General features: G+C 36.4%; 1 protein-coding gene across 3 annotated transcripts in view; it reads right to left on the bottom strand.

The window, feature by feature from the left end:
* edil3a (EGF-like repeats and discoidin I-like domains 3a) overlaps nt 1-13,608 on the bottom strand; it is a 127,096-nt gene that overhangs the window by 15,245 nt on the left and 98,243 nt on the right. For all 3 annotated transcript variants that reach the window (XM_043240527.1, XM_043240528.1, XM_043240526.1), the window contains 3 exons: nt 11,650-11,805; nt 10,664-10,808; nt 9,767-9,951 (listed from right to left, as the gene is read on the bottom strand). In XM_043240527.1, coding sequence (XP_043096462.1) covers nt 9,767-9,951; nt 10,664-10,808; nt 11,650-11,805 — 486 coding nt within the window. The remainder of the gene's footprint in view (nt 1-9,766; nt 9,952-10,663; nt 10,809-11,649; nt 11,806-13,608) is intronic.

Here is a 13,608-nt window from a genome sequence, read left to right as displayed (position 1 = left end):
AAATGTCAAAGCATTTATAAAAGCGTCACTAATAAATGTTAAATGTTTTCAAAAGACTTTTTTCATATCCAAATTACAAACATTTAGAATTGATCAATTTACTTTACAACGTCCCAATCCATTTTAAACAGTGTTTGGATAGTCAAATTTGTCTTTGAATATTTTAAACTTAAAACCTACATAATTTCAACACGAATAAAAAGGTATTCTATTCATTTATTATGAATATTTATGTGCTAACGATCTATAGACTAAAGCCTGAAGCTATAAGATAATTTCGTGCTATTTCCAACATGTGAAAAATACATTGGGGTTAGTAAATAAGAACTTCAGCCCATTATACACACAGGTGAAGTGCACAGCAACTCAGTGATAATCCTTTTAAAGCAGATAGATGCAATGATTGAGGAATGTTAAGTGAATTGCGGCGTTAGATGCATCTCCTCTCTTCCTAAAGTAACACCATTTATCGACTAATCGAATATACGCAGACACTCAGGGAAATCAACTCAAATTGGGTAAAGTGAAAGTTTCAATGGCCTTCATCTAACAAAGGGTCTATGAGCTGGATTAGAAGCACTCTTAAATTAGATTAGTTAATTTGGAGATCATTTGCAAACACAGAGTTAACATTTACATGACTTTCAGTTCTGGAGGAGAGAGGGGAGAAAGTCCCCAAAGCACGTAAACAACCACCCACATACTTGATGTTTGTCGAAAACACTCTGAAAAGAAGAAGAAGGGTGAAAAAACACATCACAAATGTTAAAAACAAGCTAAGCTGAAGCTTGCCGACAGATTTTCTTCACTGCTACAATTCAGCAGGTTTGGTTCAAACCAAGACTTGAGATAAATGTTAAAGTGACACTTTTAAACACATATCAGCATTGCTCCAGTGCTTCCACGGCATAGGAAACAAGCAAAGAACAGATAATAAAACACGTGAACCCGCCAAAAAATTGAGGATGGAGACAAAAGCCACTTAACGTCTCGAAATAGAGAATAATGGATCTCATTCACTGAGTCATTCACTGTGCTTGCCCACCACTCCCCTGCTCTAGCTGTTCCCTGGTGAGCACATCAGCACCATCTGCCTACAGAAGGCCCTCGATGCATCTGAAAGTGTTCCTGCCCTTCACCTCCTCACACCTGCACACAGCACATGGAAAAAAAAAAAAAGGAAGTACCTTTTCTTGGCACGTGAGCACAGACATCTGTTGCGTTCCCATTCTTTCAGCGAACAACTTGACAGGAAAACAGTAATGTGTTGAAGGTGACAAGAACAATTGTTAATGGCAGGAAACTTTTTTCTAGCACGGTTTGTAAGGAACAACACAAGTAATATATCTGTAGCTTGACTTCTGCAAAGAGTGTTCATTGTGGCTATTGTTGGAATGAGCTGAAATAAAAAGTTCTTGCTAGTGACTACCTATTTTTCTATATTAGCAGAATGGGCACCGATTAAGAACATTTTTATTTTATATTTTTGTCACGGTGTGGTTTAGCGTGAAGGAGCACTCGACGAGAAGATTTAACGAGTTTAATCATACACATACACATTAGTACCTCGGGCAGGTAGGCAGACAGGCAGATAAACTAAACCACATTCCAACATGGACATGATCGGACAAACAGAGCTGAAACCACAGGACTTAAATATACAATGTAAAAACAAGACACAGCTGAACACGATACGACAATTAACTAAAAGTAGGTCACACGGAACACATGGCACACGACAAAAACAACAACAAAAAGGAGTCCACGTGTGACAATTTTATTTTATTTATTTTTATTGATTTATTTGCAATTGGGTTTGGAATGCTAGTGCCACAGAAATGAAAAACTTTGTGATAACGACCGAGGGACAATGGCCAAGTATAAATGGATATTTAGTTGTGACAAAATGTTGTGACTGACCATGAGAAAGTATATAATTTATTCATGTATATTACATAACTGAAAAGTGAAGAAAAAGCGTAGAAGTATATTGCTTTTTATTGTGAAATAAAGGCTTATTTCCCAAAGCTGAAATGGGATTCGACTCATTGAGGGAGCTGTTCTGTTTCATTTACGTTCTGGATTGGAACCAAGAATCATGAAAATCCTTTTTCCTTTTGCCTATTCAATAATTGTATTGGAATCCTGAAGACTTTATTTCCAACTCACAATTAGTTTCGTGAGACAACATGGCTTCAGGTAGCGTTTCTATTGATTCCTTTACAAGGCTGAGTAATAAGACAAATAACATTAAAAACCTATTCCATTCAGCATGAGGCAATGCATGTCAACTAGCCATACTTATGAATTTAATAGCTTCAGGGTTCTAAAAAAAAAAAAAAAAAGTTTAAAAAAAGCGGTTACACTAAAGAATGCCACTTACCAACATATTTTAGGCATTTTGGCGTGCCAGAATGTATTTGTGGACTGTTTTGATCCCATGAATGGTAAATCCCAGGGCACATTGTAGATCCTTCTTTCCATGAGCGCTGACGGCCGCTTGTTGAGCTTCATTTTTCATGTGTGACATTTAATCAAAACAGCAGTAGCCCCAGCCTTTATTTAGCTAGTCATCATTACTGCTCTAGGAGACAATTACAATTCCTCTCAACTTCTGTCATGTCGATTCCCTCATTTTTCCAAGGCAGCAGTTTTCTCAGATATGTTGTCTTGGGCGGTGACACATTCTATTTTTGAAGTGTGTACATAATAAACAACTGCGACAGAGCAGAAATTTAATCAACACGCAAGTAGCGGCTCTGAGCTGTGGACATGACAAGATGCAGCCGGTGCTGTTGACTCAGAGAACCCGTTTTCATCTCCAGAAGCTTCCACCAGGTTACATACCAAAACAGCCCTCCAAACACAGAGCAATTATACCAGACCTGATTAACACAAACACATGTTTCTGTTTGCAGAGTTCCTGACATTAATCAAGGCATTGCCGCTGAGTACGAATCAATCTTGCATTACTCCTAATTACTGTCCCACGCCCAGGCTCCTCCACTTGAACAATTTGTTCATGAGTAGACCGTTCACTAGTCTCTTTAGATTGGCTTCAGGTTTATGTGGTGTCAGTAAAACAGTTTGCCATTTATGAGCACAGTTTGGCTTACGATGTATTTACACTGCAGCGTTCTGCTCAGTGCCACTGACTGCGTTACAAAATCTGTAGTGAGTGAGTTCACTAAATGTATGCGTATAAAAATATATTTGATAAAAATATAAGATAGAAATTTGCTTAGCCAAATTTACCTAACAGCAGCCTATGCATGAATTATATATGCAATCATGTTATATATGACATATATTATGAACACACACACACACACACACACACACATGCACATATACACATCCTTTCCTAATAATGGTAAATTAATATTGTGATAAATATGATATTGAACAAAAAACCCTATAACTAAACTACACTATAAATAAACAAGTCTTGGTACGATTCAACACAAAGAATAAATAAAATAAAATAGTTTAATTTAAAGGGCATTAATGAAATAAAGCAGCTGTCAGATGTGACTGAACAGGTCAAAAATTGGTCTAGTTTCATTCCCATTGGGTGGGTATGAGAATAAAAATTGTGCCAGTGTCTAAATATATACGGACATAACTCTCTCTCTCTCTCTCTCTCTCTCTCTACATATTGCATTTACTCTTTATTTGTGTATTCTTTATCGTGTGTGTGTGTTTCAAAAGGACTATATTTCAATAAAACTCCTCACTACTTGCTTCTTACAGCGATTGGCTGTGGATTAGCGTTTTTCTCTTTACATTTGCATAAAGTTGGGCATTTCTCAACATTTGGATGCTCTTGGCCGCCTTCCATGCTTTCTCCGATCACAATTCACCATGCGAGGTTGAAGCTTGACTTCCACAGGAATTCACAGAAAATGCCTACTCTGCTGTGCTGAATTCATTGCATTGTAAACACACTGTCAGGAAGTTTCTGTTTCATCCAAGACAACTGTAATATTGCCTACAGAGTAATACACAACAAAAACCTGCATGCAAGAAATTGTTACTGAGAATTATCAAAGGCTCTGCGGAGGTGAACTAACTGTCACTTAATTCCTCTCATAATGACATTGTATACACTAAATAATTATAAGATGGATGTGACTGATTTGCCATTTGCTCATTAAAGATCAGTCAATTAAGACCCTTACAGGGATCTCACCATGATAAGTGGCCTTATCCTACCCAAAAAAGCTTGCTTTAATGACATCTACGGTGATTTATGCAAATCACTGGGAGATGTATTAAATAGAAAGTCCACTGCTGTTTCGCTGCTGCTTCGTAATGAGAACCTTATTCAGCCAGAGCACTTGTTAATCAGAGAACATGGCATCTTTAGAAGTTCCCCTATAGTAGCTGGCTGGAGATTCTCTTAATTGAATGCAGAGCAACATGCATATTTATCAAGGCATAGGAGATAATTAACTGACAAAACACATGCCTATCTGATTAAAAAGAGTGTCAGAACCTGCAAATAGCTTTATTTATGAGATACTTGGGCTGCTAAGATTATATAGAGTGAGAAACAAGTCTTCAGGAGGTAATTTTTTGCATCAGCGGCTAAAAATTTTCAAGGGTATATTTCATGTGATGTAAAGCAGCTCTGACACAATTAGCAAAACAAACCACAAAACAATACTGCATATTCACAGTTAAACAAAGCAATCATTATGCAAACATTATTTACATATTCCACCAAAATGGAATAGAATTTAATGTATAAACCACTACAAATTATCCAACTGTGAACGCTGTTTGAAATGTTAATGGTAAACATTGTGTTAGTGCCAAAAAAACTACAAAACACTGAATTTATTAAATATAATACACTGACTGTTTTATGCAAATTATAGAACTAACCACATTTAAAAAGAAAAAAAAATACTAAAGATTCCATAATATGATGTACTTAAATAATTATGAGCCATGTTCAGCAAAATGTTAACTTATTATATGCCATACCAGATCAAACAAGGTCCTCTGCCAGATCTGACATAATTATTTTAGTTAAATTAAACAAACTGTTGTGAGGCTGCCACCTAAAGGGAATATTTAAAATACATATGTGCCAACCACTAACAAAACTAACATTAAATTATATTCCTCACATAATTTAATGCTTCACTTAAACAAAAGATCAGATCAAACGAGAAACAGTTACAGTATGCATAAATGAAGCAATATGAATACAAAATTAATTGCATGCAATGACACTTGCAATTAACTTTGACAGCCCTAATTATTCTTAACACGTCTAACATACAGTAGAGGTAAATCTAATACTTCATTTGCAATTAATAAGTTAATGGTTAACAGTATGGTGTCTAAAGTATTATAAATAATAAAAAAAAAATCTCACATGGTTCTTGCATGTGGTTTCTTTTGTGGTTTTGTAGTAACTGTTACGGCACTAGCAGGGTCACCATAACATTTAACATATGCTTGCACTGCTGCAATAATTCTGTAATAAGGAAGTTCTAAAAACAGCCAAGTGCACTCTGGCAGGCTCTCTGTGTTATGCGGTTAGCCTGTTAATGTGCATAATTAACTAATAAGCCTCTGCCAGCTGGAACCAAACATATCCACTCTTTTCTTCAGAAGATTTCACCAACTCATCTTCAAGCATCTTCCAAAAGCGAGAGAGCTTAAATCTCAAACCCATCTCTGCCACTGTGAAGCTTGTTTCTGCATTCCATAGCACCGCATTTGCGGATTTGTTTGATCGGTCTAAAAAGTTAATATTCAGAACAAATGAAACAAGTTGTAGAGCAGTTAAACACTTCTTGGACTATACACAAGCAATCAATATACAGTCAATCAATATAGCCTTGAATAAAGTTTTTAGTTTCTGAAAGAGTTTTCGAACAATTTTTTAGGTTATTATTTAATGCCTGCACTCTCATAACCTCACGGACAGCCAATATCAAACACCATAAAAAAACTTGCTCAGACTAAAGTGACATTGTATCTTAAACTAAAACACTGCCTGCGGCAGAAAAAGGGGAGTCCAGTCAGTGCACAGAACAATCCAACAGGTTGGTCAGTTGCCAGGAAGGAAATGGGAAAGCTAAAAGTTCTAATTCTCAAACAAGGTGGAGGTACAATAAATTCCCTGATTAAGAGATTAACCAGGGAATTAACTAAGAATAAATTATGCCTGCTGATTGCTGTGTTTATTTGCACATGCCGACTGTGCTGTTTTAGCACCCAATTTCCTAAAGGAATTATGTAAATGAAGTATCGTTGCTAACAAAATGTGTGCTGTGCACAATTTACAGAGTGAAACATGCCGGTTTAGAGCGCGTGGTTGTAAAGGATGCAGCGGACTAATGTGATTTGTTATACTTTACTCAGACCGAACAGGATCACACCTCCACTGTGATCCAAACATTCAAATCAGCTCTTTAAAATATCAGAAAATGTAGAAAAGCAGCGTAAATGAGCATGCAGTGTGTCCTCTGCTCACACTGACATGCGTACAGCTTGTCCTAATGATTTATGTTTTAGAGAAAAGTCTCTTATGATCTTTTTTGCTGTTTTAATAACATAAAATATTTTGATCAATTTAAATACTATACTTTTGAATACTATAAGTATTCATTTATATGAAAAAAAAATCTTATTGACTCCTAACATCTGAACAGTATAGTGTCTAACAGCGCCTCGTATATAGTCATCTGATGCAATTAGCATGTAAGAATTTATCTAAAATGACCTCAGGCCAAATGAAATATAAAGTCAAATTCTTGTGAGGCTGCAGTACAAAGGGAACAATTCAAAAGACATATGTGACCTCTAATAAAACTAACATGACGTTAACATATTCCTACCTGACTTAAAATTACATGAATTATTTTGCAATATGTCTGTGAAATGACACTTTCAAGCTAAAATTAACATATGAAGGCATGCTTCTTTTACATCTATGTTACTATGAAGTCTTTCTTTTGAAAACGAAAGACCCCTGAGGGAAATGATAAATGTGGTCTTAATAATAAGAGACAGATATAACAGGTCATCGAAAGTTATAAACGCTTTTAAACAGAGACCCCTAAATCTAATCTTGAGAGACTGATAGCTAGGCTACCATGACTAAACAACTAAATACAAGAATAAGTTGAAATCAATAGTATTATATTGTAGCATGATTGCAATTTTGATTATATTAATGGTCAACCATATGTACACCAATCCAAATTCTGTTTAAATTTGTCTGTGCTTAAAATCAGATGTTGTAATGTGATTCATTCTGGAGCCATGGATTGGTTCAAGACTTAATGAAAAATGTTGAAATGTTGAAAATTGAAATGTCTCTATGAAAGAAATAAATAGTAAAAATCCTTCCAGAACCCAGGCTGCTGGAAAAGTTCCATCATATTGCTTGTCAATGCTTTGCAGAAAGATTTTTGTTCAGAAATTCAGAAATTTTTCACGGACCCCCTGGCTATTTGAGACGGACCTCGGTTGGAGAAATGCTGACTTAGATAAACGTTCCAATAAATTCTAGTCCTCATCTTCACCTCAAGAAAACCACTGTTAAGATTTCTCAAACCGTCCAAGCATATAGTCTATAATGAGCAGACTTAAGATCCATAATGAATGTAAATGGTCTTTCTCATGGCTGCCTGATGAAGTCTAAAAATTCTCTCCGTGTGACTGAGGTCACATCTCTGTTTGAGTAGTGGCGAAGACATAGGAAACCACAAATGAGGACACTAAATCGATTCATTTCACACAAAGAGAAGGGAGAGGAAGGAGTTGAAAAGGCAATTTTTCAAAATTCGAGGGGAGAAAAGCCATAGACCCAGGCAGTCTAGACAGATGTAGGAGAAGGAGGATGGGCGTCTCCTCACTGTCTCTTGGTCGACTCAGCATGTTTGGAAGCAATCAACAGAAACTTCAAGAGGCCTTTTTGCTGTGGAGTATGTCCAAACAGATGAAAAAGAGCTGACTTTCAGTGTATTTGAAAGGCTGGGGAGTAATTGGTTCATTCAAACAGCTCCAAAACCTGTCAATGGGATTTATATGCATTTTAATGTGAGTGGTTTGTTTGACCTTAGAAGTCCCTGGAAAAGCAGCATGATTTGTTTTTTGATTGGTTAATGGAGAGAAACTTTGCCACAGATATAAAAGATAATGTTGCTTGTGACTACCCCCTATATTTTAATTCGCTAAAACAAACTGCCTGGCGATAAAAGACTTTATTTGCATCAAGCTCCTAAGCCAGCCTAATGAATGTAGGCAAATGAACTTTTCACTTGGAGCCTTGGTCAATATTGATGTGTGCTTGCGGCATGTAAAATGTCTGCTTGACTGAACATGTCAGCATACAGAGACCAAGCCGTTTAACAGACCGAAAGTACCAAGATCATTAAAAAAGTTCCCAATAAAAAGGCTGTGAGTAACAGCAGCTTGGTTTTCACCAAAATTAATGGACATACAAATAAATGGCTCCCAATCGAAACGTGCACCTAAAAGCAACTGAGGCAGTGACAACCTGATGATTTTAATGCTGTCTGGCAGATCCTTGATATGTGCTCTTTTTGGTCCAAACGTCTCTGACGTTACTGCAGTTTGTGAAGTAATTCTTGCTTCTGCAGCACTGCAATTGTCTTGATTAATTAGAATACTTAATTTGTCATTAAGCTTGATTAATTCCATTAATCTATTAAGCCTGAAGTCATTCTGTGATACCACTGGTATTGATTATTCCATTGGGGCAACCACTGCAGAAGCTCACAGTTCACCATGGCAACTGACGTTTTAAACGTGACGAAATGTGTATCACATTCGCTCAATTTCTGTGATTGCACTGAAGCATTTATTCAGTAATCTCAGGATATTAATCACTTTTAACACCTCAGGAGCTAGAAAATTATTCAAATGTGATGACATTCCCTGCATCTCGTGAACAACAGTCCATGTCCCCTGAAAAATGACACAGCCTACCTATTACAGAGCTGTCTATCAAACATAACAAGAGATATTATACGAAAAAAGGGGGAATGCTGCTAGAAAGTTATAATTTTAATAACCATTACACATTGATAATAATATGAAAGACTTCTCGAGCACCAAATCAACATATTGGAAGGATCATGTGACACTGAAAACTGAAGTTATGTCTGCTGAAAAATTCAGTCTTGTCATCACAGGAATAAATGTAAATTTATATTCAAATAGAAAAATGTCACATTAAACAACAATAATATTCTGCTATAATACTATATTTTTGTCAAACAAATGCAGTCCTGGTGACCATGAAAGATCACCTTTTCTAAATATTAATAAATATATTAAAAAATCATAATAAGCCAAATTAATTGACTGTAGTGAATTTAAATAAATAGTAATTGTACAAGCTTAAGGTGAAATATGTTTGAATATGAAGTGGTATTAGGATGCTTGACTTGAATGATGGCAAATAGCTCTCGCCTGATGCCTGAGGTAAGGTGATCGGTTACCTTAATGAACAGTGAGTGAGCGAACAAGTGAGCGAGGGCTCTAGGGAGAAGGGATAACTAGGATTTCGGTGAAACTTTGATTCTAGGAGCTAAACAGCAGGCATCACGCCAAAGCTTTGATCTTTGTTGAGGTTCTGGGTTAGGAATCATCTGAACTCTGAATGTTGTTTAATGTACACCTCTGTCCCGACGTGATCATTTCAACTTTACATTTAATGAAATTCACAGCCAGTAACAGACACAATAATAGTAATAGTAATAGTACACTCTACCTGCAGCCACTGGGACTGGTCACTATGTCCAGATGTCCAGGCATTGACCTTGCCTTGTTTATCCAGTCTTGCTTTCCCAGGTTCCCAGGTGAACATATCCATGTTAAGAGTTCTGAAGATGCTAGAGGCTGTGATTTGGTAGTCCTGAATATGGCCAGACTTCATCCCCATTGGCTCCGAACACCCTGAAGAATTCAAAGGCATTAGCCTAAAAACGTATTGCAATAAAACCAAATGACATGCTGTTACACAATAATGAACGCTGGCTAGTGTCTTGTTTGGTATACAGGTTAAGTATGACTTGTGTTACGAAGCATGAAAAATAAATAAATGGTGTGCATTCCACTTTATATGAGGTGGCCATAACTAATATGTACTTACATTTAAATTAAATAATCTTATACAGTGCATTTGTCGTTTACATACATGTTTTACATTGTACTTATATTTAAAAAAATACCTATTTGTAGTTACATATGCAGTTCATTTTTGTAATTACATTTCTAATTACACTGTTGACCGAGCCTTACACCTTAACCCACACTTTAATCTACCCATACCACCAAATCTGTCCCTAACCTTACCTTAGCAAAAGTGTTTTTCAACGCAATATGACCACAATAAGTACATTTCACTTTTTTATGTAAGTACATAGTAGTTAAGGTCACCTAATATAAAGCGTGACCAATGTATCATATAGCTAATGGCACAATCCTTACTGAGCTGTTTGAAATAAATCCTCTGAACTGGCAAAGAGAAAAGGAAAAACTGGCTTCAGCTATGTTGTGCTGTGCTTTATTGACAGTCTGGACAATGTTCCAGAGGTATAACACACTTTTAAAGTCGCCTTTGGACGTGCTCTCAGAATGATGTATGCTGTCTATTGAGGTGACTCACCCGTGAGCTCACAACCCAGGAGCTCCATGCGAAGAGTGCAGTGTCTTCTGCACACCTGCGGGTAGATCCTCACATACTGAGCCTCGATAGGAGGGGTGAAGGAGTTGGCGAAAGGAGTGTTGTTATCAATATTCCCACGGAAGATCTGGTGGGAGAACGTGGAGAGATTTCACAAAACAAGAGAGGTCAACGCTGCTCCATCACACTCACCCCAATTTATTATACTGGTTTTTAATCAAAAGAGTATTTACTAACACCAAATCGAAGTCATTTGTGAAAAATGTTGGAGGTAAAAGGGACAAAACTAGATTAAACGCGACTAGGTTTACATTTCTCGAAGGTAATAACACTGCTTGCAAGATGGCCAAAAAAAAATGTCGTAAGTAAGCTTAGGTTCTGAGCACATAAAATTAAACAAGTATGTAAAATAGATTTTAAAAAATACTTATCACAATTTAGTATGTAAATACTATGGTCTAGAACAAGAATGTATGATTCTATAATATTAATTTTGGCAACACCTTAGAATAGATTACATTTATTCGCTATTACCTACAACTTTTCCCTGCTGCTTATTGATAGGTAGTATAAGGTAGTTGTTAAGTTTAGGTATTCTGTAGAATGAGTGATTTAGAATAGGGCTATGTAGAATAAGGCATTAATATATGATTAATCACTAATGATAAACAGCTAATATTCTCATAATATGCATGTTAACAAGCAAGAACCCCTAAAATAACAATTAAAATCCGTAGTAACAAAAACAGTGTCTGAAATTATCAAATTAGCAACTACTCGAAGTCATTAGAAGAAATCTAGACACTCTCAAAAAAGCTGGCATCATGATGGACGCTGCATGTCATCTGAGGCCTCGACAGCTCTCATCAATCCCCTCAAAATACAGCCTGAAAAGGCGGAGGAAGAAGCAAAAGCACATGCTGAGTGACTGATGTGGTTCTTTTTCGCTAATTAAAAAAATGTCTCACTATATCTTCGTCCGTGCCCTTGACTTTGTACGTCCTCCAGGTTTTTCCGTCATCGCTGTAGGCCACTTTGTACGACTTAACATATTCTGGGCTCCCGATGCGCTTGGCTCCTTGGGTTATCACTCCTGTGACCCGCATCCTCCTCTGTAGGTTAATCTGCGACAGAACAAAAGAGAAAGAGGAACAGATCAAGAGAGAGAAAGGATCTTCTTTACTAGTATTTATAATACTTTATATGCGTGTGGTTTATTTTATTTTAGTTTAATGAATTTAGTACTAGCATAATAAGACAGGTCAAGACATGTAATATAATTGCAATATAACATGCTGATAATTACAGATATGCTGAAACACCACAGCAACCCACCTTTCATGTGTGATTGTTTTTATATGTAACTTATATGTAATTTAATAGATATGTTTGTAAAAAAAAGTGCCCCAAAACTCTCTATTTTCAAACGTGTCTGTTTTTGGTCCGCAAGGCGAGCAGAACTGCCAAACACTGAGCAAAACTGAGGATGACACTCATTTTCTTTGTCTCAGAATGAGTTAGTGTTTTTGAACAAATCTTTGAATAAAACCATTTGCTGACTCACGCGTGAAGAAATCACCTGTCACTCCCTATTTTGGCGTAACAATGTAACTTGCAGAAAGAGTTGCTTATCATTTGGCCTATACTTTATCATCATTATATGTAAAAATACAACAATTTTGTATGTGTCCTGCACAATTTGAAATCATTATAGGTTAAATTCTGAAATTAAATCTAATAAAATACAAATATTAAGTAGCTTGCAACACATTTTTTAACAGTTTTGTTCTATATTTCTAAAAAAAAAAATTCTAAACTAATATCCTCATATTTGGCTTACAACACATGATAGATAAAATGTGTACTCTGATATTTTCTTTGATATTACAGTCAAAGCTGATGCTGGTCGGCTGGTGTATAGAACAATGTAAACTGAGAGCAATTGCTTTGTCTGGTCAGATCATTTTTATTTCCTCGTGATTTATATAGTTTTGCACCTCTGAAGTTCTTATTATCGAAATAGATATGGTGAAGAAAAACACCTTAAAGTCCTCTCTCTCATGGGATGACAGCAACTTCTGGCTGTCATGGAACAAGTGGGAATAAGTTATAGACTGGTGTGATGAGGAGAAGCCAGCTCCAAAGATAAGAGCTGAGAAGCAGAGGAGCTATTGAAGACTGATTCAGCAAGTATGGATGAGAACTGTCAGTACCCAACACTGCCAAAATGGTCTTTTTTCTTTTTGAGCAAGGATTCTAAGCCTGATGCCAATGAAACTTCTACATTTATTTTGGCTGAGGAGGTGAACTGGATGACATATTTGCCGTTGACTCCTTCATTGACAAGAAAAACGCAGGAAGGCAGTGAAAACTCCCGCAGGCTCATCAGGCATCCAACCCTCATGTGCGAGGTGAACACTGGCAATACAAAGTCATCTTTGAATGCTAGGAGTGGACTGATACCGTGGGCTTAGACGGAGAGAGGCAGCACCACTGCAGTAAAGCAGTGAATAAAAAAATGTTTTCTTCTTTTGTCTTAACATTTCAATGAATAAAAGTATGAATTATTGTTTTACCCCTTCAACCAGGTGAAATTCAGGCAAGTAACATTTATTCAAATCATAAAGCTTTTTAACTTTTCTTCACTAACGTATCTTTAAGCTAATAGATGACCTATAGGTAACTCAATATTTTATTATTATACAGTGATTTAGTATATAATCACATATCATTTGGGGTCAAATTGTCCTGCCCTACAAACCAGCACATTAAATGAGGGGTGTAAAACATGCATTTGAAATCATATTTGCAATTTTTATCAGAAAAACAATTTTTTTCCCCCTAAATGTTGCAGCTGTACTTCAGCAGTCTACCGAAAGCAGTTTACAAAATTTTCTAACCAAAAACTGTGTTTCTGTGTAGCCGAG

The sequence above is a fragment of the Puntigrus tetrazona genome, chromosome 5, assembly GCF_018831695.1.
Source record: "Puntigrus tetrazona isolate hp1 chromosome 5, ASM1883169v1, whole genome shotgun sequence".
Classification (NCBI taxonomy): Eukaryota; Metazoa; Chordata; class Actinopteri; order Cypriniformes; family Cyprinidae; genus Puntigrus; species Puntigrus tetrazona.
Note: the sequence above shows the minus strand (reverse complement) of the source record. Positions and strands in the feature narration are given on the sequence as shown.